The sequence below is a fragment of the Palaemon carinicauda genome, chromosome 7, assembly GCF_036898095.1.
Source record: "Palaemon carinicauda isolate YSFRI2023 chromosome 7, ASM3689809v2, whole genome shotgun sequence".
Lineage (NCBI taxonomy): Eukaryota > Metazoa > Arthropoda > Malacostraca > Decapoda > Palaemonidae > Palaemon > Palaemon carinicauda.
This window is the reverse complement of record NC_090731.1, coordinates 135,188,371-135,214,447: the sequence shown is the minus strand read 5'-3', so window position 1 is coordinate 135,214,447 and position 26,077 is coordinate 135,188,371. Positions and strand designations below refer to the sequence as shown.

General features: G+C 38.8%; 2 protein-coding genes across 5 annotated transcripts in view; one reads left to right on the top strand and one right to left on the bottom strand.

Annotated features, from left to right (window-relative positions):
* The window catches only part of LOC137644024 (uncharacterized), a 244,723-nt gene extending 226,230 nt beyond the window's left edge, over positions 1-18,493 (top strand). Inside the window, exon 6 of the mRNA XM_068376906.1 lies at positions 3,573-18,493. The gene's annotated coding sequence lies outside the window, so the exon portion shown is untranslated. The remainder of the gene's footprint in view (positions 1-3,572) is intronic.
* Positions 1-26,077, bottom strand: part of LOC137644023 (endoplasmic reticulum junction formation protein lunapark-A-like) — a 318,162-nt gene that overhangs the window by 7,574 nt on the left and 284,511 nt on the right. For 3 of the 4 annotated variants that reach the window (XM_068376905.1, XM_068376904.1, XM_068376902.1), the window contains one exon: positions 19,436-19,678. In XM_068376905.1, coding sequence (XP_068233006.1) covers positions 19,449-19,678 — 230 coding nt within the window. In that variant the 3' untranslated portion in view covers positions 19,436-19,448. The remainder of the gene's footprint in view (positions 1-19,435; positions 19,679-26,077) is intronic. The other variant, XM_068376903.1, reaches the window with a different exon arrangement.

The window sequence follows — 26,077 nt, the reverse complement described above, 5'->3', positions numbered from 1 at the left end:
CCAAGTCAACCTCCGGAAGTCCCGCCTACAACCATCAAGCCTCTTCGAATGGTTAGGCATCCGTTGGGACCTCTCAAAGCACAAGCTCTCCCTTCCTCCCAAGAAGGTGAGGGAGATAGCTTCCAAGGTCAGGAACTTTCTCAAACACAAACAGGTGTCCAGAAGAGCTTTAGAACGAGTCCTCGGCCTACTCCAGTTTGCCTCACTGACCGATCTCCTATTAAAAGCCAAACTCAAAGACATCAATCGAGTTTGGAGAAAGAGGGCGACAATACCTTTAAGAGACAAGACCTCGAAGATCCCCTCTGTCTTGAAAATGAGACTACGACCATGGTCCGATCGGAGGAACCTCTCCAAGTCAGTTCCTCTACAGTTCCCCTCTCCACAAGTGACAATTCATACCGACGCGTCTCTGAGTGGTTGGGGGGGTTACTCCCAACATCAGATGTGTCAGGGCTCTTGGTCACCCGCCATGAGACAGTTCCATATCAATGTTCTCGAAGCCATGGCGGTGTTCTTGACCCTGAAGAGAATCTCCCCTCCGAGGTCGACCCACATCAGAGTAGTCTCAGACAGTACGGCCGTAGTCCACTGCCTCAACAGGGGGGGGTCCAAATCACCCAACCTGAATCAGATCCTAGTCACTATCTTCACCTTGGCAGCCGACAAAGACTGGTTCCTGTCAGCAACTCACCTAGCAGGAGTCCAGAATGTGATAGCAGACGCATTATCCAGGACGAGCCCACTGGAATCGGAGTGGTCCCTGGACATGCACTCCTTCCGGTGGATACTCAGGCTGGTTCCAGGTCTCCAGGTAGATCTATTCGCGACCCGACTCAATCACAAACTCCCGTGTTATGTGACACCGAACCTGGACCCTCAGGCTTATGCCATGGACGCATTAACCCTGGATTGGAACCATTGGCAGAAGATCTTCTTATTCCCTCCAGTGAATCTTCTACTGAAAGTCTTGCACAAACTCCGCTCCTTCAACGGGGTAGTAGCTTTAGTGGCACCTCACTGGCCAAAGAGCAGTTGGTTTCCTCTCCTCCTCGAGTTGAAACTCCGTCCCTTCCGGATCCCATTCCCCAAACTGACCCAGGTGGTCCAAACACGGACTGTGTCAGATTCCTCAAGGATAGCCAAAACCCTAACTTTGTGGATTTCATGAAGTTTGCGGCACGTAGGGACGCAAACATCGACCCAGATAATGTCCTCTTTATAGAATCAGACAAAAGGGACTCAACGATTCGCCAATATGATTCGGCGGTTAAGAAACTAGCGGATTTCTTAAGGACTTCAGACCATTCGGTTATGACTCCTAATTTAGCCATCTCCTTCTTTAGGTCCATTTTTGACAAAGGCCTAGCAGCTAGCACTATAACCACCATTAAGTCAGCTCTGAGGAAAGTCTTCCTGGTTGGGTTTAACATTAACCTGGCGGAGTCTTATTTCTCATCTATTCCAAAAGCATGTGCTAGGCTTCGACCTTCGGTCCGTCCTCAAAAGGTCTCTTGGTCTCTAAATGATGTCCTCAAACTGGCCTCCGACACGGACAACGAATCCTGCTCTTATATCACTCTTCTTAGGAAGACTTTATTTCTAACAGCTTTGGCCTCGGGTTCCAGAATCTCAGAACTAGCAGCTCTCTCACGAAACTCAGAGAACATGGATTTCCTCCCTTCAGGTGAGGTACTTCTTTCACCAGACAGGGCGTTCCTAGCTAAGAACGAGGACCCCCAAAATAGGTGGTCCCCTTGGAAGATTATTCCTCTTCTCCAAGATACTTCTCTATGTCCGGTCACCACTCTCAGGGCCTTTTTAGCCAGGACTGCTACCCAATCGTCTGGCCCCTTGTTTATCAGAGAACAAGGAGGTACCATTTCCATACGTGGCATTAGGCAACAGATCCTATACTTCATTAAACAAGCCAATCCGGGTTCATTTCCCCATGCTCATGATATCCGATCGATAGCTACCTCCATCAACTATTTCCAGAATATGGACTTTGATAACCTTAAGAAGTACACGGGTTGGAAATCTCCTATGGTCTTCAAACGCCACTATCTAAAGAACTTACAGGCTCTTAAATATCCAACGGTTGCAGCTGGGAGCCTTATCTCTCCCCATTGATCTTTTGTTCTTCCTTTCATCCATCTCTTCTCTTCTCCCTCCTACCCGCCACTCGCACCACGACGCCGCTTCCTTGGTGGTTCGTTAGCCCTAAGTGTATTACATATTACAGTAGGTTAATATGATTGTAACTATTATTGTTTTCCCTTGTTATTAAGTTGGGATATTCTTAGCCATGTCAGTTTTGTTGCATGTTTTCCTCTGATACTCAGAGGTTTCCTTGTTATCACTATGCCCTGTGGCTAGTTTATATTTTATGCCTACTTACCTGAATTATATATGATTTTCTTTACATGGTGTTGTTTCTCTCCCCTTATTAAATTAGTAGTTATTGTTGGGCTTGGAAGGCATTCTCTGGTACATTTTCGCCCGGCGCCACAGGTTCGACCCAGAAAAGGGATTTTGACGAAGGAAAAATCTATTTCTGGGGAGAGACCTGTGGCGCCCGGCGAAACCCTTCCCCTTATTTTACACGATCCCACCCTTTCCTTTCCAAGCCATCATGGTCAATACAGAAGGATGTTGTTCAGATGGCGCTCGCGTCGTGGCGTGGGTGGTGCGGCGGTGGGGATGTGTCTAGGGCCTCTGTATCGGCCCATCCCTTTGGCGAAGGAATTAACTAAATGGAAGACAACCTGTGAATAGTGGATTTCACGCGCCTTTGCTTTATACACGACACCCAAAAGGTGCTCGCGCGAGGGTTGTAACCTCAGCATTCCATGCTTTTATCTTTCTCTGGTATAATTGGAAGGTTTTTATCAGAAAAGGTATACAAGAAGGACTTTTCGCCGGGCGCCACAGGTCTCTCCCCAGAAATAGATTTTTCCTTCGTCAAAATCCCTTAAATGGATCCAATAGATATATAAACACAGTTGTTATGTTGCAGAGGTGTGGCTTACACAATCACAAATATTCCGTTGAAGATCGTGAGGCGGCTGATTTGCAACCTTTTTATTTACAGAAAAATCCATATAATGTTGGTTCTGCTTAATGTATTTGGATGATTTTGGTCTTTATGCCAAAACATCCTTCTATGCTCATGAATAAGAGACTTTATGCTATTGTTGCCAAAATGTTTTGCATAGTGAAAAAGTAGATAAAAGAAAAATTAATTTTGATTTAGATTCTTTGTTCTTGTAATATGGACTTATACTTAGTCACAAAACGTTTTTACCATAATTATTCTTAACACCACTGTAATAATAGCTGATAACAAACACTTTAAGCATACCAAAAAAAAGTATGCTATATAAGGCACAAAACTGCTCCTTCATTTTGATATGCAAACCTATTATCCCAAATCGTAGAGTATTTTGCAGATATTCATGAATATTGTTATATCCATCTATGAATTTTTTTTAATCTAATCTTTTAATTCATTTTCAGGTGCATTTAAAGAAATATTATTCATTTATTTATTAATTTTTAATTCCTTTCAGGTTGCTCTTCAAGTTCTTTAATGTCCTGTCTGCATGTAACTAGGTGGTAGCTGCTTTCCCAATAACTGAATTTTAACTTTCTACAATCTCCTTTTCTGCTAGTTTAGAGCTTAAAAGACTGGAAAATGCAAAGATTTGTCCAATGCCTGTAATCAAGGTGCAGCAAAAGTTATAGCAGCACTTAAAAGCTGAAGTGGGTATGGAGGTATAGAAATAAGTAGACAAACCATTAATGAAATTTGTAGAAAATTTAAAAATTTAACAGAAAAGCACTCCATGTGGCACAAAAGTTATTATGCATCTTTTACTAATTCCAATAACAGATATTATTCAAAAGACGTATTTACTTGTATAAAAATGTCATAAAAAAATTTGGGAGAAACACTCGTTATAACAGAAGTCAACCACCAACATGAACTGTAGTGGTAAAAGTGGCTGGGTCAAATGCATCTACTGCCAGATCCAAGTGTGAAAAAGAGATGTCCATGAAAGTAGAAAATGCCATCCATAATCATGCTAAAAATAACCAGAATATGAAATTAAATTTGTGCAAATAACTTGATAGTTTACAAAGCACACTACCACTCTTCCTGTAAGCACAAAACCAACAAAACTGCCAGACTCATTGATAATGACAATCACGAGAATGTGGATCAGCAGCACTTAATCCCAATATGGAGGCAACTTGTCACAATCCTCAATCCTAGTTTCTAGTGTGGACATGAGTGTAAAGACCGTGTCTCGAGAGAAAAGTTATGGAGATGATATAGAAACCAGATTATGTTTAGAAAATGACTAACAGCCCAATCAAACGCTTCTAAATCTCACAAATACAACTACATCTGCTGGCAGATGAAAAAGACTGGACCAAGACTCTCCAGAGAGATGAAATTATCCAAATCACACTTCCTGAATTTTCTTCTTAATGTTGCAACAAAACTTTGACCAGACTTGAAATCTACGGCAGGTCACACGGAATGAAAATGTTTTTTCCCACCCCCAGACTAAGAATACAGTTGGAGGGGCAAGCAAGTAGCTTCCCCCCATGAATGAATTCTACTGTATTTATTTTATATGAGTATTGGAGAGAAAGTAGGGTTACTCAAATTGAACCTTGCATGGTTTGCAAGCCTTCTCTTACCTAGTGATTAAGGTATCTTTTTCCCTTCCATCAATTCATCAAACAGTTGACTATCTATGTTGATAGCTACTGGAAAGGGATAGTCATCTGGGTTAAACAAAATTACCTTGGTAAACCATAGGCTCAACTACGGGGTGGTTAGAGTAGAGTATGATGCCCTTCCCTTACTCTCACTTTGTCGTCGATTATCAAAGATAGTTACGGGAAGGAACTAGTCATTTTATTTTGTATATGTGAACCTGTGTAATAGGGGTGAAGGAGGGAGATATACCTCTTTACTTGATATTGAAATAATTCAAGTTTTCAATTAAATTTTTTTTTATTACCTATGAATGAAATAAAGGTAAAATGCACACAGGACAGATGCGATAAATTGGTTAATCCTAAGTCGGTTACTATTGGTGTCACCATAACAGGAACTGTTTTGCTTCCTGGAGTAGCACTTGGGACCCAGTCAACTGTTAAATCTGCTTGCAGTGGATTCATGCTGTACAGAATAAGGATCCTCTAGCAGTAAGCTAGAAAGCAAGTACCACTTTTTTTTTTTTTTTTAATGGGGGTAAAATGTACTTCTAATATCACTGTGATTTCATTTTCCCAGCAGTATTAGGTTTGGCAGTAAGAGATTTTGGTATAGATTTGGGTGAACAGGTTCCCTTTCAACTTGTAGATTTTGGGCCGGAGGACAATTCAAAGCTTAAAGAGGAGGCTGCTTTACTTTTGGGGCCCTCAGAGGAGATTTTGGTCTTCCCTGGAAGCTATTCCCTTGAGTACTATCCTGGTGGTTGGTTAGCGCACTAGGTAAATTCCGATCTAGGTTTCTGCTTGGCAGGTTACAGGTCCACCTGGATTATGGAAGTTTGTGTCCCTTGTGGATGCCTTTGTATCACAAAGAAAGTAGGGGTTCAATCCGCTCCCTCTAAGGTGAGCCTGCTTAAGGTGCTACCATTACAGGAAATTTTTGCCCTCCCTTTCTGTCCCAAACTGAGTATTTGGCAGTGGCTGGACCTCTGTGTTATTGAGCTCATGGAAAAACTCCAGTAGGCCAGTGGGGGCTTTACCCCTTGGGCCAAGTTTTCCGCATTTGCTAGTGGGGGAAGAGGCGGCGATGCCCTCTATAGATATAGTGTCAATCCTATGATGGATGTGCCTTCTGGACTGAGTCTAATATTTCTCAGCCTAGGAGTACGGATCCTCCATTAGATAATATTGCAGTTGAAAATCATTCTGTATTTCCAAAATCAGGAAGGAGGTTTAAAGTTCCATCCCTTAAAATATGTCCCCAGCTAACACTGAAAAAAGTTATCATAATACCATACAAGTCTACCCTAAACACTCTGGCAAAGGCAGTATCAGAGGCTTGAGGTTTCCTTCTTGACCACTGTTTGCTTTATGTGTTAGTGGTCAGAATGAGAGTGCCAGGCCCAAAAAAACTCATTGTAGAAAATGTCAAGGTAGAGGAATTTCTACATAGCGATCCTTTATGTAAATTCCTTTTCCCCCAAGTTTTAATGGATAAAGCCAAAGCCTATACAGATGCAATAGCCACTTCCCTCTCAAAAAAAATTTAGAAAAGGTTTTGGCCTTTTCTAAAAACGAAGAGGTCATTCACAAGGCTTCAGCCTATAATAACCAGCAGCAACCATCAAAGTAACCAATCTCATACACCAATCCCAAGCCTTGTTGTACACCTAACTTTCCTCAACAAGAGCAGAGGCAGCAAAGTCGGGTACCTCGTTCAGGTGGAGTCCCAAATCCACGATTCTTCAGATTTTTTTTTTCATAAAAGGTTAGATAGATGGAAACACTCCAGGGAAAACAGGGCTAGTCAGTCTTGTATTAGGGTTTATGTTTAAGAGGGTTTCCATCGTTAGGAATATTGGACCTTTTCTCATTGGGGACAGAGCTTACAAAAAGTCTTGGGCTTCAGCACGAGGAACATTCTTAAAACACGTTGAAAATCGATTTTCATCGTGTCTGATTTATATCTATAACATACTGTATGTACATACAAACATACTGTACATACATGCATAATGCATATGTATAATGTACTTTAAAATAATGAAGAAAATAATCCCTTACCCTATACCTAAAAATACCTGTACAGTATTCTATACAGTTGTGTACCTAGACTAATACAATACTAGTAGACAATAAGTAAGACTGTACATATAATAATTCCTTACCTTTATTCCTGTAGTTGGCCAGCACACTGGAAGGGGCATTGCAATAGGCGAAGAGACAGGGTTATTGGGAGAAGGAAGTGGAAGATGCTGAAGAAGCTGGAATAGTAGCTGGAGAGTCAGGATGAGATAATGGAGTTACTGGAAGAAGTGCTGGAGGTGGTGTTAGAGAAGTTGGAGGTGGTATTGGAGAAGCTGAAGATGGTGTTGTAGAAGCTGCAGAGGTAGAGGGTTGAGGTTAAGTGCAGGACTCTCTACCTTTTTAAAGTATATACTGTATATAGGTTTGTCTGCCTGGATTGCATCCTCTTCTCTTCCAAGATCTTGTAACACTTCATAGCACGTTTGAACCTTCTGGACAATTTTATAAACTTTTCCATGCTGGGTTCCTGTTCCTCAAAATTTGCCCTTGCTTCCTTGGCCCAGCTTCTCCAGAAAGTAGGGAGTCGGATTACCTTTGCTTTCTAATTCCTGATCCAGAACCTTCACGCTTGGATTTTCTTTCCCTTATCTACGGTAAGGAAATCTCAGTTCACAAGAAGCCATATTTGATGTGCTACGAGAGATTTTCATTTACTAAACAATACTGATCAGTGTGGAATACGTGGATAGCCTTTCTGATCAAATAACTACGGAATTCTTAGCTTTCTTTTTAGTCCACCTCCTTAAGGATAGGAAGCCATCTAAAGTTTTCACATAAAACTTGTATAAACGAAACCTATAAAGCAGGAATTTATCATTGATTTAAAATCAGACATGCTTCATAAGATTACCAAATCTTTTGCTTTGCAACAGTCATCTCCACCAATCCCAGCAGTACCTTGGTCTCATGATAGGGTGCTTGAGTTTTTGGCAAATTTAGATAATGCCTCCAAATTCCTTGAAGAATATTACAAAAAGCCTAATTTTTTATAGCTTTAACCTCAGGAGCAACTCTATGAGCTTGCATCCTTTCAGATAGATCAGGAGTTTACTACGATCAGTCCAAGTCGTCGCTTAATCCTGAATCTGGGTCTCCTTTCTTTAGCTAAAAAGGAAAAGCTTCTTCAGAGATGGTACCTGCTTTATATTACAGCCCTAATTAGAAGATGGTAACCTATGACTGGTGTCTACCATGCAATTATACACGCAGAAATCCATGTATTCTGAAGGTAGTTTGTTCCAAAATACCCTGACCAACAAGTCACTTTCAAAAGGGGCTATACCTATTCTAATGACCTCCATTTTAGGGATGGATCCCTAAAATTCACAATGTGAGAAAAATTGATTCTTCACTAGTATCTTTTGCTAATGAGTTGGTGTTGGAATAAGGTGTTTATTAAACCACTACCTGAAACTAATCCACACATGGCAACATTCATGTGTGGTACTCGGCTCGTTTGTGACTTATACAAGTGGTTATCTGGAGAGAGGAAGGACTACATCATCCAGATCCTTCAACAGAAACATAATCACAGGCATCCAGTCTGTTTCTACAATTTACCCCATAATGAGGCGATTGTCAGACTTGATACATTTTCTTCTCATCTGTACACACATGGTTAAGTTATTTGCTCGGTTGTGGATAGTTGTCTTTGGTGGTGCACGAGTCTACTCAGTTATTGCTTTGGCAAACTCACAGCACATTAACCCCCCCAAAAATGGATTTTGATGAAGGAAATTCTGAAGAGAAAGAAAAAAAGCATGTATGAAACAGCCAAATACTGGGTTAGGGAAAAACACTTCAACAGTACAGCACTGCTGATTAAATCAAAGTGAGGGTTGCTCCACCTGTCTGGTGGGTTGGGTCTACCTACCACCCAACAGGCAACCATGTTTACCTCGTTATATGTTTAACAGCTGTTTCAGCTTCACTGAGGTCATACACCTAATTAAAGGACAAGAGTTTGTATTACCAGTAGAAACGAATATACAGTGCAGAAACACATGTGCCTCTCTCTCTCTACATTGTTTAATACTAGGACTAAGTCTAAAAAACAAACCAAGCATGGGTTGTTGGTTTCATCTTTTCTTTCACTTACCATTGTTTTATAGAGGGGGGAATAAATTAATATAGTAAGGTATAACTGTGAAAAAGGGAATGATAGACAGATTTTGAAGGAAAATGTAAAAAACCAAGTGTTAGAGTAGCTATGATTTTAGACCAACAGTTCAGTAATTATTGTACTATATGAGAGCAAATCAAACTTCACATTAAACAATGGCAGTCCATCAGATGGATGCCCTGACAAGGGATTATTGCATTCATGGAGGTCATTCCATGGTGATTTGATACAACCCTTTCTAGTGTGCCAAACTGGGAACTCCAAATAAAGGACTAGCTTCATTCAACCCTCTATAAATGCAGACTTTGAGTATACAAGATACTCTATTTTGGTTTGCTTTCACAAAAAAAAAGAAATTAAGCTACTTTCAACGGCAATCTAATCAGACCACTGGTGAGATTTGCATGTACAGTACTACACATGTTTAGTAATACCTTATCTATAGCAGGGGTAAATGTTTTTAAATATTACATTTCTATTAAGTACAGTATTTGAGAGAGAGATTACAGTTATAGGCATCAACATGTCTGAATCTATATAGCTGGCAAAAAGGGAGTTTTAACAAAGACAACCCGATTTTGGGAGGTTGCTAAGTGGTCTCCCAGAACTTTCCTGTAAAAGGGTAAAACAGGGCATAAATTGAGACATAAATACCAAAGTACTATTGTCTCCCTTACATCAACGTGCAAATCACGGACACATTGGATATGAGGAAGACCCTTGAGTTCAGGTTCTATTGAACTTGACGCACCACCTCCAATGCTAAAATTGTCTGGTCATCACCAAGAATCATCACAGCACATCAAATTTCTCCCAACGGCCATCTTTCAAACTAAAAGTGAGAATCATTATGCTCCCCTGCATAAGGCTAAAAATGAGCGAGTATCTTTGAGACCATGTGGCTCCTTTCCAAAAATAGGTCTTTCCTTTGTCAAAACCCCTTTTTATGAGTTTATGTACTGTGTGGTCTCAAAAGACTAATACCACAGCAATAATGAAGTAGACTCATACACCACCAAAGACAGCCATCTATGACCAAGCAAAAACCTGTGTGTGCAGATGAGAAGAAAAACTAACAAGTCTGACAATTGCCTCACAGTGGGAAAATTCTGGAGAAAGACTGGATGCCGGTCATTATCCTACAGCTGAAGGACCTGGATGATGTGGTCCTTCCTCTCTCCAGTTTCCCCTTGCATAAGTTACAAAAGAGCCGAGTACCACACATAAATGTTGTAATGCTTGGATTTGCTTCAGGTAGCGTTTAATAAACATCCTATGCGGAAGCCAACTTGCAAAGCACTGGATGTCCTGAAGTTTCTCATTAGCAAATATACTGTTGAAGAAACAATTTTTTTTCAAATTGAACTTTATTGGATGGAGAGAGGATCTAATTTTAAAATAAAGAAGATATTGGAATAAGGATAGCCCACTTTGAAAGGGACTTGTTGGTCAGGGTAATTTAGAACAAATTACCTTCTGAAGACATGGATCTCTGCAGGTATAATTGCAGGGTAGACACTGGCCAATGGTTACCTCTTCTGACTCTTGGGATGTAATATAAAGAGGGTCTTGTTTCTAAAGCTTTTCCATCTTGGCTAATAAAAGGTAGCCCTTGAGTTAGAATTGAGAAGAGATGACTCAGACTTTTGGTAATAAACTCCTGATCTCTCTGAAAGGATACAAACCCATTAACACGTTGCTCCTGAAGCTAAGGCTATAAAACATATGGCTTTCTGTAATAATTCAAAGTGAAAGATTGGGTAATCTTTTGAAACATGTCCGAGTCTATGCTTGAGCATGGGAAAGGATATATAAAGTCAACCATTACAGTATTACAAAACAACGCAGTGATCTCGTGACTGAGATGGAGCAGTTATTAGCGCTCTGGTTGGATAACAAAAATCATTGGCTTTTCCTAGTAAGCCTTATGACAGTGTTCTTAACCTTGGGGTGCTGAAATTGATTTCAGGGGGTGCTAGGAAAGGTCAACTATATGGTAGTTGCGAGCAGGTGGGTCTTTCTTAGCATCATTACTGAATTTTCAAGAAATAGATTGCAGAGTTGTTGATGGACACCATATTGAGTATAGGAATGTGATATCTTGTTCCTCAGGATTGTTCTTAGCCCATTACTTTTCATACTATACACATGTGGTCTGGCGTAGAAAACAAGCTTGTTGCTTATGCAGGTTATGCTGCATTCTTTTTATCAATTGCATCTCCTGAATGTAGATCTGGGGTTGCTGAATCCCTAATTAGAGATCTAGCTGAAATTAGTATGGTGCAAATTATAGGACATGAACTTGAATCCTAACAAAACAGTGGCTTCTCAACATCTGGATATCAGCATTTATAATGTTTCTTTAACTGTATTTTACTATTTTAAAATTTTAGATGTGGTTCTTGATAGCAAATTTACTTTTGAGAAACACATTAGGTCTGTTTCTTTTTCAATTGCACAAAAGTTTGGCTTTTTGAGAAAGTCATGCAAGATTTTTGGTGATCAATCTTTTCTGAAGAAGTGTTTTAATTCTTTCATTCTACCTTGTTTTGAGTATTGTTCTCCTGTCTGGTCTTCAGCTACTGATTCTCTTCTTAATTTGTTGGACAGGAACTTATTGTCTATTAAATTTTTTTATTCTTGATGTAGATATTAATCTCTGACACCATCGCTCATTAAGAGTAGTTCGTTGTGCATGTTGCATAGGATTTTTCTTACCATCCTTTACATTCAGATCTTCCCAGGTAATACCCTCCTGTATGTCATATAAGGTATGCAATTAATTTTATCTGTATTGGCGTTCCTCTTCCATTTTGTTCCAGCAGCGGTATCGTACTCATTTACTTTGTGTTTTGATTTTGCTTTCGTGACTATTGTACTGTATCGTGTTGCGATATTACGTTACTCTATTAGCCATGGGTCCCAATAAAGTTGCTGATGTGTAGAGAAAGAAGAGGATGATGCTTTCAATGGAGACGAAGGTGGAAATAACCAAGAAATACGAGGCTGGCATGCGGTTATGTGTGATTGAGAAGGAATATGGCCGAAATCCGTCTACGACAGGAGTGATCCTGAAACAAAAGAAAGCCATCAAAGCAGCAACACTTTCTATGGGCGTGACTATTTTCTCCAGCAAGAGGAGCCACGTCAACGATAAGATGGAGAGACTGCTGCTGGTTTGGATTAAGGACAAGGAAATCGCTGGAGACAAGATCACCGAAAGGATAATCTGCTAGATGGCTAGTGCCATTTTCAGTGATCTCGTGCGTGCTCAGGCCAAAGACGACTTGGGAAAAGGGACATCAAAGCAGCCATCCCCAGAGTTCAAGGCTTCTCGGGGCTGGTTTGAAAAATCTAAGACACAGTCTAGCGTTCATTCGGTGGTGCGTCATGGGGAGGCTGCAGGCTCAGACACGAAAGCAGCTGAAGCCTTTGTTAAGAAGTTCGAAGAGTTGACTGTCCAGGAAGGCTACAATCCCCAGCAAGTCTTCAACTGTGACAAAACTGGGCTTTTCTGGAAGAAAATTCCTCGTCGGATGTTCATCATGGTTGAAGAAAAGCAGCAACCAGGGCATAAGCCTGTGAAGGACAGGCTTACCATTGCACTCTCTGCAAATGCCATTTGGGATTTAAAGGTGAAACCCCTGCTGGTGTATCACTCTGAGACTCCTTGAGCCTTCAAGGCCCACGAGTTATTAAGGAGAAATTTCTAGTGATGTCAAGGTCTAATGCCAAAGCCTGAGTAACAAGAACCTTGTTCACCGAGTGGGTAAACTTTTGTTTCGGCCCAACAGTGAAAAAAATTTGGAAGATGAGCGACTCTCCCTGAAATGCCAGCTGGTGCTGGACTGTACCCCTGCTCACCCTCCTGGCCTTGAAGATTTTATCCTAGCGGATTTTTCCCTTATCAAGGTTCTCTATCTTCTGCCTAATCCCACCCCTCTCCTTCAGCCCATGAACCAGCAAGTGATTTCCAACTTTAAGATACTATAAACGAAATATCTCTTCACAAGATGTTTCAAAATCACTGAAAGCACAAACCTCACCCTTCAGGAATTTTGAAAGAAGCATTTTGATGTTGTGATATGCGTCAAAATTATCGGTACAGCTTGGCATTAAGTTTCCAGGCACACCTTGAATTCTGAGTGGAAGAAGCTGTGGCCTGATGTCATCTCCGTGCAAGATTTCGAGAGCTTCCACGTAGGCCAAGCTGAAGCCGAAGCCAATTCTGAAAAAGTTGATAATACTGAACCAGTTGCTAAATCTGAGGTTACCGAGATTGTTACACTCGGGACGTCCGTGGTTCTGGAAGTTGATGAGGCTGACATCAAGGAGTTTATTGAGGAGCACCAAGAGAAACTTACGACTAACGACCTGAAGGAGTTGGAGGCCATGCAACTGAGCAAAGTTCAGGAACAGTTCTCTAGCGGCGAGGAGGTTGACTCACTGATAATGGCAGAAATTAAGGAGGCTCTAGCTGCTACCATAAAATGGGGGCTTTAGTTGAAAAGAGACATCCAGAAAAAAATTGTCACAGGTCATGCACTTCAATATGTAAATGACATTTGCCCGAGTTATTTCAAGAAAATTTTAGGAAGCAGGCAGTTTTATAAAAAGAGACCTTCGGTACTAGTAGGCCAAGAGGAAGCTCAAAGTGATTCAAAAGGAAAGAAAAGTGGCACTGATGAAGAAAGCACGCAATTAAATCTACAAGATACAAAATGTCAAGTAAAAAAGAAAGAAAAAAAAATTTATTTTGTTTATCATAAAATTGTGTTAATATTTTCTGACATTTGTTAATATCTTTTTTAAAATTAAGTATTAATGTTTTCTGCCATTTGTATTGTAAATCTAAGTATTTGTTTTCTGGCACTTGTTAACGTTTTCTGCCGTTAGCCACTTCGTTCTTGGACATCGCCTCACTCCAAAGGTAAGATTCCACATTTTTGTTACTGTATTTTTACTGTTTGTTCTAATTATTCATTCATGTTACAGGTTACTAACGGTTAGGTTGTTAATGAATGATCCAAATTATTGTACAGTACAGTATATCATTGAGTTTAGAGTAGTTTACCCTTCTTATAAACATTTAATGTGGTGTTTTTGTAGGGCCTGGAACAAATTAGGCTTTCATGTAAAAGGCAACTCACAATGAAAAAAAATCATGGTACGAAAGCTACTACGAAACCAATTAATTTTGTGTTGTGTGGCATTACTGTAGTTTATTCCCTTATTTCCTATCCTCACTGGAGTATTTTTCCATCTTGGAGCCCTTGGGCTTATAACATGCTGCTTTTCCAACTAGGGTTGTAGCTTATCTAATAATAGTAATATGTCACACAAAAGCAACAACAAAATCGTATTGATGAGTATTTTTTATTGAGTTTATCCATGTTCTTTTCTTTATTTTCTTAGTTTTTGCCAATGCTAATCCTATAATGACTGTTTTTGTTTTGGAGAACAAGCCAAATATATGATCAAAATGTACTGCACTTGTCTTTACCATTATAGTAACTAGATGTTAAGCAATGGTAGGGGGTGCTGGACTGCTAAGGCCTGACCAAAAGGGGTGCCGAGGTCGAAAAGGTTAAAAAACGCTGCCTTGAAGTGATTCAGGAAAAGGCCAAGTGTTTGTATGAGACCTTGAAAGGTGATAAGGGGGAAACTAGTGAACGTTAGGAGTTTGTGGCCAATAAAGGCTGGTTGATGAGATTTAAGGCTCGTACCCCTTTGCATAACCTTAAGGTGCAAGGTGAAGCTACTAGTGCTGATAATGAAGCAACTAGTGAATTCCTTGATGCATTGGTTGAGATTAATAGGGAAGGTGAGTTTTGTGCTGTACAAGTTTTCATTGTGGAGACAAGCTTATTTTGGAAGAGTATGCCAAACCAAACCTATATCAGTAAGGATGAGAAGAGTGCACCAGGACACAAAGTTGGCAATTAAAGACTGACTAACTTTTCTTGGAGTAATGCTTCTGGCAACTGAAAGCTGAAGCCTAAGCTTGTGTATCAGACTGGGAATCACGCAGCACTCAAAAGGGTTTAGAAGAGTCAGGTATTGGTCATCTGGAAATCTAATAAGAAGGCATGGGTAACCTTGTTATTTGAGGACTGGTTTTTCAACCACATTGTACCTAAGGTTGAGAGGTATGTGTTAAGAAGGCTCTACCAATTAAGGTGCTGCTATTGCTGGACAATCCCCTGGTCACCTTACCAGCTTAGCTGACTTTCATCTCAATATCAAGGTGGTTTACTTGCCACCTAACACAACCTCCTTGTTACAACCGATTTACCTACTACCTCCGTAGGACAATTGCTATGACTTTGGAGGCAACATATAAGCCAAAGGATATGACACCCTCAAGATGTTCTGGAGGTCTTACAACATCCGAGATACCATCAAAAACATTGCAGAAATTGGGGATGAGGTGAAGTAAACCATCATGAATGGGGTCTGGAAAAGGCTTTGCTCCCAGTTTGTCAAAAATTTCTTTGGCTTTGAGGAGACAGTCGAGGCTGTCACAAAGAATGTAGTTGACCTAAGTAAGCAGCTGAGCTTTGAAGAGGAGGCTGATGATGTCACCGAGTTCCTGGCATCTCTTGGAGAGGAATTGTCCCAGTACCTCATTGAGCTGGAGAGCCAGATGGTTGCAGAAGAGAAAGACATCCTGATCCCAGAGCCAAAGAAATTTACAGCTAAGGCTTTGGCCAAAGGGTTTGCCCTGCTAGAGGGAGCAAGTGCAAAGTATGAGGAATAGGATCCCAGCATGGAAAGGTTTATGAAGGTGTCCAAGGGGTCATAGATGTTGTGAGGTGTTACAAGGAGATCTTGGTAGAGTAGAGGATGCAATCCTGGAAGACAAACCTGCATATGTACATTAAAAAGGTAGAGAGGCCTGAACCTAAACCTCAACCCTCTACCTCTGCAGGACCTCCTGAATGCCTTTATGCTCTGTCCCCAACGAGAAAAGGTATTATATTCTTTGAAACGATGGAAATGTCCTCAAAGCTAAAGCCTTTCAATGATGAGGTCTTTTGTCTCTATGAAATTAACCAGCCCCTCTGTTTTCCCTGGGGTGTTTCCATCTGCCTAACCTTTTATGAAAAAATTCCGAAGAACCATAAATTTGAGAATCCGCCGGAAGGGGTACCCGACTTTGCTGCTCTGCTCCTGTTGATGAAACTTAAGTGTATGACAAGGCTTGGGATGGGTGTATGGGATTAGTCTCTTAGATGGTTGATTCTGAGAATACTGCTGGTTATTATAGGCCAAAGAAATGTGAAAGGACCTCCTAATTTTTAGGAAGGGCCAAAAACCTTTCCTCCACATTTTTAGGAGTGAAGAGGACATTGCCTATGCATTAAAAGTTTAAAGATTTCTGATGAATGGCAGAGGCAAGGGACAGTGACATTGCTCTAGCTAGCAGGACAATGCCCTAAAGACTTACATATATGCATATGATCAGCACCCAAGCCCCTCTCCACCCAAGCTAGAACCAAGGAGTGCCAGGCAATGGCTGCTGATGACTTAGCAGATAGACCTATAGGCTCTCCCAAACCCCCCTCCTTAGCTCACAAGGATGGTGAGATTGCAGCGACCAAAGAAACTAAAGAGTTTAAGCGGGACTCGAACCCCAGTCTGATGTTTACCAGTCAGTACCACATCGGTAACCATAAACCTTAGCTTTGGCTGTATCCACTAAAGCTTGGGGGAATAGGGATTTACCTAAAGGATCACTATGTAGAAATTCCTCTACCTTAACCTTTTCCTGAAAGCACGCAGCCAGCACATGGTACCCCACCTTGCACTTAGCCTTTAAAAAGTTCTGCAAAACCTATTAAGTAGGTTTACAGAGTAGCTTTGATAATAACTTAAGTGGTTGACTGGCAAGGAACTGTAAAATATTTATAAAAATAGAAAGGAGCATCAGATAATAAAACTTAAAAATGTGATATAAAACACAAACTACACACCTCCATGTTGTCAAGAAAGCCGGGGAGTGAAGGCTGATAACATTATACGAATTGAAAGTAAAATCAGCCTCAACAAACTATCAACAACAAACTTGTACATAAATTTAACCAGCATTACATTAACACTATTATCAAGAAAAGTGGATAACTAATCACAACTTGATTTCTATTACTTACAGAAGATGAAAATTCTTCACTTTCCAGGAGACAAAACAAGAAATATTTTATTGGCTTCATAACTAATGGAAAGACGGCGACTGGGGCATGCTGATACGCAGGTAGCAGTCTCCAGCTGTAGTGAGGATTCTCGGTAATGACATGCCAGTGAGAGCCAAATGATTTCAGCACTGAAGTCCTGTGTCGAGTTCAATATCAACAGAACTTGAGGTTCTCCTCATACACACTGAGTCCGTGCTTTGCACGATGATATACTGGCCCTAGGGCAGGGAAGACTATATTTCTTTAGTATTTACATCATGTTGGATTTTCTGTTCTAGTCTGTTACAGGAAAGTCTTTGGAGACTACACAGCACATTGAACCTCAAAAATGGCCTAAAATAAAAAAAAATTCTATAAATTTAGTAAATACATACATTCAATATGAAAATAGTAGTAGACACAAACTGAAAATTAAATAAATACATATAAAGGAAAACACACGCTACATCTGACGACTTTGTTTCTATTCTTTTAGGAGGCATGTAATACTATATACTGTAAGTTTAAGCATGTACTGTACTTTTACCTGGATGATGTGCTCTTTGCTTCTTTATTGTGCTAAGTTGAATAATTAATTCATGAATTATTATTATTATTAATTGCTAAGCTACAACCCTAGTTGGAAAAGCAGGATGCTTTAAGCCCAGGGCTCCAACAGGGAAAATACCCCAATGAGGAAAGGAAATCAGAAAAAAATAAAATATTTTAAGAACAATAACAACATTGAAATAAATATTTCCTATATAACTATAAAAATCTTAACAAAACAAGAGGAAGAGAAATAAGATATAATAGTGTGCCCGAGTGTACCCTCAAGCAAAAGAACTCTAACCCAAGACAGTGGAAGGCCATGGTACAGAGGCTATGGCACTACCCAAGACTAGAAAACAATGGTTTGATTTTGAAGTATCCTTCTCCTAGAAGAACAGCTTACCATAGCTAAAGAGTCTCTTCTATCCTTACCCAGAGGAAAGGTGTGGTGATGAGTGGAATACAGGCATGGTTTCAAAACGGATTTATTTGCATGCCACATCTTAAGAACAGGATTTGATAAAAGATTTCTTGCACCATATTGAATAAATCCTTCGATAAGATTTTTCAATTATTCATGATAGAGCAATTCCTCAATAGTAAAACTACAGTAGCATTAAGAAACAATAGAGTTACATTATATTAAACTCAAACTACACAGGAATGAATCACCAGGAAACACATCCTTATTCTCAAAACAAACTAGATAAAACTTATATGTCTTCTTTGGTTATTTTCTATGTATGCCTTGCCATTATATTGCTATTACAAATGTAAATTAAATGGTACATACAATTAAGTCACAAAACATTAAGTAGCTTGACTACAGAGCTTACATGATCCCAGAATCAATTCTTATTTTGACAAAGGAAAAAACAAAAATTAGCAACTTCTTTTGCTTTCTTTAATATGTCTTACAGTTTACTCCTAGATAAATAAAAAAAAACTAGGAAAACTTTTCTTACCAAGTAAAATCCAAAACTGCACAAAGCAATAAACAGAATTAAATACAAGTTGAGCGATATTCTATTCAATTTAATTTCCTAACCCTTTCAAAAAATAAAAGTGAAGGGCAATGAGCCAAATAATTACTACTGTGTGTTGTTTTAAAGTTCCAAAATCATAAAGATATTCAGGCATGGTGTAACTTTATATTCAACAGTAAATTTTTCATGCTGTAAACATTAAAAATAAAATCCAAAATCCAATTAGTCTCCAGTGAGTTTAGAATAAAATTAATCTTTTATTTACCTTATATATTCAAGTTGAGCATGGATGTTCTATACAATCGGTTGAATTCTACTTTTTGAAATGAAATAAATTATTATTATAAAAATATCTGCACAAAATGATCAAACAATGCAATAAAGCTCAAACAAAAACCTCTAAAAAATTTGTAAAAAGTGTAGAAAAGACACAGCCTAAAACCAAGAAGTAAAAAACACAAAGGCCAGGATATCAAGTACAAGATATTGGAAAAAAAGATAGCCTAAAATAAATAACTGCTCCAATCCTGAAGAAAACCACCATTAAGATAGGAAGACCAAATTCTGTTGTTTTAGCAACTCTTACCTGTAACAGGAAATAATGGAAAAGCAAAAAGAACAAGAAAAATATAAATGTTCGCTAATAAGCGGGGAGAAAAGTTGGGAGAGAAACATTTGAAGATAAAAATGAAAAACTGATCAAGTGCTGGCAAACTTAAAAGCAAATTTATAAGAAAAATGTCTATTAGTGCAGTCAAGTTGAGAGCATATATAGAAACCTTTTAGAAAAGTTCATTCTGTTTCCTCAGTTTCCGTTGTGGAAGCTGTATTAGATGATGAAGGAGAAGGTACACTGTTGGTATTGGCCATAGTGGTTGAAGTCATATGATTTGTTCTGCTGGATGATGAGGTACAGAAAACTTCAACAAAGTTTTGGTGATCATCTGATGAGCTAGGCTCTGACGAAGGAGTTGATTTGGCTACATCTTCCAATGAACCTGCTTGTTGGGGGCGACACACACCTGTCACATGATTGAACTTCACATGTATATAGATAAGGTAACCACAACTTATTATGTCTAAGCAAAACTAATTTTATATATGCCATGGTGGGATTAAGGATATTATCACTGATCTCTAACTGATAATAACCACCAAATGAAGAGGCAAATATAGATTATGTACTTTATTACTAAAGCTTGCTAGTTCATGCTAATATTGTCCTCAATTAAGCAATCTCTAATTATAAAGAACTATGTAAAAGTAAAATCATAAAAAATTTAACCACTATTATTATTCTTAAATAATTTTACAATACTACAGTTAAACTATAAAGACTAAAAAGTAAATCACAACTCAAAGTATCTAAATTCAGAATAAAAAAGGACTCCATATCATGTAGTCACATTTGTACTGTAGATGGTGTGAAAAAGATATGAAGATTACTGCAAGTGAACTTGGTTAAATTACAAAAATTATTAACTATAATAATAAAATTAATAATGGTAACAATAATTATTATTAACATGATAGCAATACTAATAATTATCATCATGATAACAATAACATCAATAATAATGATTAGTTATATACTGTAGTACTAATAATACTGCTGGCAATGAGGGAAGTTTTGATGAAAATCTGTAAAAAAAATTAAGATTAACGGCAATTATTTGGGAGTAAGAATCTATTTCTAATTGTCTAAGATAATCCTATAAATGTGGAACTTTAACCTCATACTATATTAATTACCAGAAAAAAATAACTACAAAAAATTCTCGATGAGAGGATATTAATACGCCATAATCTATACTACTCTTCCTGCTTTCCACTATTTTTTTTTATAAACAATTATCCAATTATTTGCAGATGGTCCTCATTTCTACTGATCTTTCAGTTGCAAATCCATGCATAAGAGAAATGCATACAAATTCTAAAATAAATCATGAAATTTCATGATACCCTATTTCAGCTAATATAAAAATATATGTTAGTTACTGATATTCAAAAAATACTAAAATTTTTATATATATAATTTGTATGTTTCTTAGCTATACAAAACCTGAGTCATTTATATGGGGTAACCACTAATCATGTTTTCCACGATCGGCCAATTGCATATTTGGTTGATTGCGTCATGCTCCGTTACTGGGTAAACACAGCACATGCGCAAATGCCACAGCACACTCGACATGTCAAAGACTTGCGAGGTGGTTGAGGAGGGACCTTAGGTAAATGACGCAGATTTGTATAGCTTGGAAAAGTACAAATTACTGTATACAAAATTTGTAGTTCATTCATAAGCAGATACAAACATCAGTTATTTATATGGAGAGTCTTCCTTATGATGGAGGAAGTCTCCATGAAGTTAAGAGGTATACCCTTCCTCTCTGAAAGATCTAATAACTGAGTAATAGCAAGAGATCAACATGAATTGTTAGAGTACAGTGTAGCTGGCTCATAAAGAGGCAAGGCAAAATTTTCAATTCTTGTCATTAGTGAAGTCTCTGAAGTGAGAGTTATACCCTTCTCTGATACAATTACAATATGTAATAGTAGGTGATCAGAAAGAATCGCCAAAAACAGAGTAGCTGACTCATAAAGAGGCAAGGATGCTTGTTCAAATCCGAAAAGGGTATCTTCACCAAGGCTGAGGTGGTATGAACATCACGTGTTACAGAACAAAAAGGCCATATTTAGTGTATCATCAAATACAGTACTATGGAAATGAGGTACACTTACTTGCACTAGGATGAAAACCCAAGGCAGGCTTCAAGTACAATGAAGATCACTACCTGCCTTAGAAAGTTCCTCCTAGCAATAATATTGAGAATAATTAGGTCTAAGGCTAGAATCAGCACATGTCCCGTGAAGAGCTGACAGTTAGGTAATTTGTTGTGCTCCTAGCATTATGCCTATCAAGAAGGTGTACAAAGGCTTAAAAGTGCCACCTTTAAGATAAATGTTTCAAGGGGGGTTTCTTTCCCTTCCATCCACCAGCTTGAGGATTTGTACAACTGAGTGGTTTTGCAGACCGCTGTGGTTGCGACAAGCCAAATGTATCATGTGCTCAAACAGGGGTGCCTAGCTAAATTTACCCCGAGGAAGTACGTACAGGTTCTTATGACAGTTTCTCTCAATCAGAGAGAGAGAGAGTGTTTCTGAACATATTCTTTGGAGCGGCCAAAACTTGCAAACAAAGTAGTTTTGGGAACTAGTATTATTGAGTGGTTTTGCGGAATGCTAAGGTTGCGGCAAGCCCACATCAATCATGTGCTCGAGTGTGAGTCCCTTTCGACACATCCTTTGAGGATCTGTAGGTTCTGCCCAAAACTCAAGAACCAAGTGCTTTTGAGGACCAGTATTATCGAGTGGTTTTGCTAAACAATAAGATTGCAGCAATCCCGTGCTCGAAGAGCGGTCACTTGCTACGCTTCCCCTGAGAATGCATACGTTCTTCATATAGTTTTCATTACCTAGAGAAAGAAAGTGTAACTGACTACTTTCTTCTAAAATTGCCAGAGCCCGTGAACAAAAAGGGGTGATATGTCCCCGTTATTGTTTCTGTCAGAAACTCGCACTGGTCTATGGGACAGAATAACTTGGTGTTCATGTGTCAGGAACCTCTTCGAGACACAATATCTTGGAAGAGTTAACCTGAGATCTTTTCCACCTGAGTCTAGATTTGTTCATAGACCCAGAAATGGGAAAGGTGGCAGGTGCACTGATGCCATGTGATCAAGAACTTCCCCTGATGATAATGCGTTTTCATGTTGGACCTTAACCAACAAGGTGGCTATGTTCAGGATGAAGAATTTAACTTCTGATCCGCGGGCGCCAACAGAGCAGCATACATAGTATCCCTGGGCAGAGGGGCTGAAACACACTGTTCATCCATGGACTTCTTGAGAGGCAAGAAAGTGAAAATATCCAAATGAGATTTACTGGATCTGGTTCCCATTACCTAAATGATAATAAGATTACCCCAGAAAATATAGTATTTTCTGAGTTGGCTATCTGTTAGGTGATAACTGAGAGGCGAGGTGAATGCAACTAAACGTTATTAAACAATCATCAAGTTTATATAAAGCAACTTCCGAGGACAAACACCTCAAAAAATTAAACATGAAAGAGCTTGTGCTAGCATGAAAACACAGGATGTCTATTAATGTACGAGCGTGTATGAAACACATGCGGTACAGAACTAAACACTAAAAGGGTAGACAAGATGAATGCGAAAGGCTCGGACGTAGAGAGGAAGCGAGCGCAAAACCCCTCCACTTCACGAACAGCAGTGTTGTGAGGAGACGTTGTGAGAAAACATCCGCTTTCTCCTTGCGCATGTGCTGTGTTTACCCAGCAATGGAGCATGACATGACACAATCAACAAAATATTTGATTAGCCAGTCATAGAAAACATGATTAGTAGTTACCCCATATAAATGACTCAGAAGTTTGTATCCATGTAGAAATAAAATGTAATAAATGTTGTTAAGTATAAATATAGTACTGTATAAGTGCTGAGCTACACATACAGTACTGGCAAAATAAAATCATAATTTAATACAGAAAAATAAAAACTATAATCACTGAATTACTCTTTTCCTTAAGAACCACATTAAAATTCCTTGCCTTTTTTGTCTATACATAAAAAGTATGAAGCATTTTGACTTTAAATAATTTAATGGATTGTTCAAGTGTATGCTATGCTACATGTTCTTCCTTCTGAGATTTTGTTTCTCGTCTGGAGGGGCTAGTGTGATGAAATAACTTTATATAAAGTAAATCTTGACTATATCAGTCTTGACAATGTCAATGTATCTTTTATATTATTATTACTTGCTAAGCTATAATCCTAGTTGGAAAAATAGGATGCTATAAGCCCAAAGGCTCCAACAGGGAAAATAGCTCATTAAGGAAAGGAAATAACAAAATAAATAAACTACAATAAAAGTAATGAAAAATTAAAAATATTTAATAAACAGTAACATTAAAATAAATCTTTCACATGTGAACTACAAAAAACAAGAGAAAGAGAAAAAATAGAAGTGTGCCTGAGTGTACCCTCAAGCAAGAGAACTCTACCCAAGACAGCGGAAGACCATGGTACTGAGGCTAAGGCACTACCCAAGACTAGAGAACAATAGTTTGATTTTGGAGTATCCTCCTAGAAGAGCTCCTTACCATTGTTAAAGTCTTTTCTAACCCTTCTAGAGCAAAGTGGCCACTGAACAAGTACAGTGCAGTAGTTAACCCCTTGAGCAAAGAAGTATAGGTAGTAGGTTGGCCAGGGCACCAGCCTCCCATTGAGATACTACCGCTAGAGAGTTATGGGGGGGGGCGTTGACTAGCCAGACAGTATTACATTGGATCCTTTTCTCTGGTTATGGTTCACTTTCCCCTCCCTACACATACACCGAACAGTCTGGCATATTCTTTACAGATTCTGTTCTGTCCTCATACACCTGACAACAGAGATTACCAAACAATTCTTCATTAAAGGGGTTAACTGGTGCACTGTAATTGTTCAGTGGCTACTTTCCTCTTGGTTAGGGTAGAAGAGACTCTTTAGCTATGCTAAGCAGCTCTGAAGTACACTCCAAAATCAAACCATTGTTCTCTAGTCTTGGGTGGTGCCATACCTCTCTACCATGGTCTTCCACTGTCTTGGGTTAGAGTTCTCTTGCTTGAGGGTACACTCAGGCACATTATTCTATCTAATTTCTCTCCCTCTTGTTTTGTTAAAAGTATTTATATTTTATAAAGAGAATATTTATTCTAATGTTACTATCCTTAAAATATTTAATTTTGTTTTCTTTCTGCACTGGGCTATTTTCCCTGTTGGGGCCCCTGGGCTTATAGCATCCTGCTTTTCCAACTAGGGTTGTAGCTTGGTAAGTAATTAATTAATAATAATAATATTCTCAGTGTTGGCAGGTGTATGAGGACAGAGGAGAATGTGAAAGAATAAGCCAGATTATTCATGTACGTATGAGTAGGCAGAGGAAAAATGACTCGTAACCAGAGAGAGAGAGAGAGAGAGAGAGAGAGAGAGAGAGAGAGAGAGAGAGAGAGAGAGAGAGAGAGAGAGAGAGAGAGAGAGAGACAGACAGACAGACAGACAGATCCAATGTAGCGCTGCCTGGTCAGGTAAAGAACCCAAAAACTCTCTTGCAGTAGTATCTTAACTGGTGGCTAGTGGCCTGGCCAACTTACTAGCTAGTAAATCAGTTATGATTTCTTGAGAAAATGAAAATGCAATTATACATGTACAATAACATATAGGTTTTGTTATAAAATACTGTATTGACAAAAACAATTACCAGTAGTACAGTATAACTGTTATAAGAATTATGCTATTAGAACTCAGAGGACACAATTTTCTAAAGAGGTGCTGTGCTTGCAATGGAAAAAGAGTTCTAATAATACACTTTGCTATTTCTATACTTGATTGAAATTTATATTGCTTCTTCTCTGGAAGCTTGGTACAGTACATTGACATTTATTCCTAAAATTAATTAAAAATGTTCCAATTTTCTATCCTTTCAAAAGATACACATCTCTAGTAAAGTAATAAAACAATTTGTCAGTTAATGGCAAGAAGCATTAGCGGTTCCATGATAACATGTGTTTCCGTCGCATTGGTTATATGAAAACGAAAACAAATCCTTTACAGATTGTAATGTTTTAAATTGTCTTCCCTGCTGGATTTGTTAGTATTCCTGCACAGGGATTGCAGTTCTTTTTAAATAACTATTGTGAAAATTAGGATGTTCCACTCTTCCTCACAGAGAAAGTACATTTGAAGTTCAAGCTAATGGAACTGTTTTTTTTAGATCAGGGTAAAATCCATAGAAAACTAGGCAAGTTGTTTATTACAGAGTTCATGGCGATATGACAGGTCAAATATTGTTTTGTTAGTGAAGAGCCTCAAAAGCTCTTAACTTATTTAACATCTTGTGTTATTCTCAGAAGACCAGCGACTTCTCTTGTAGGCGGAAGTCTGACTTACTTGCCTGATCGCTTGGGAAAAATTCAAGTCCTACTTATCACAGCTTACAACTGCCAAAACAATTTACTTTTTCATTTATTTTGCTATTAACTTGAAACTCAACATTGTGTATTTGATTTAACTTTGTTATATTCATTAATCCACTAAGCTTGCCATTTATGCACGATAACGGAATTTTGACTATAAAAAGTTACTGACAGAAACTACTAAATTGACGAGGTCATAACAAATAGCTCTCATAATCTGGAGCAATCATCACTAGTGATGAGTTTTTTAGTGCCTACTTTTGATAAATAAGTGCATATGAGCACCCAACTCCCGAGTGATCCACTTAAGTACTAAAACGACAATATTTGGACAAGATGTTTGGAAAAAGGGTTTTGACAAAGGATAAACCTATTTTTGGGAA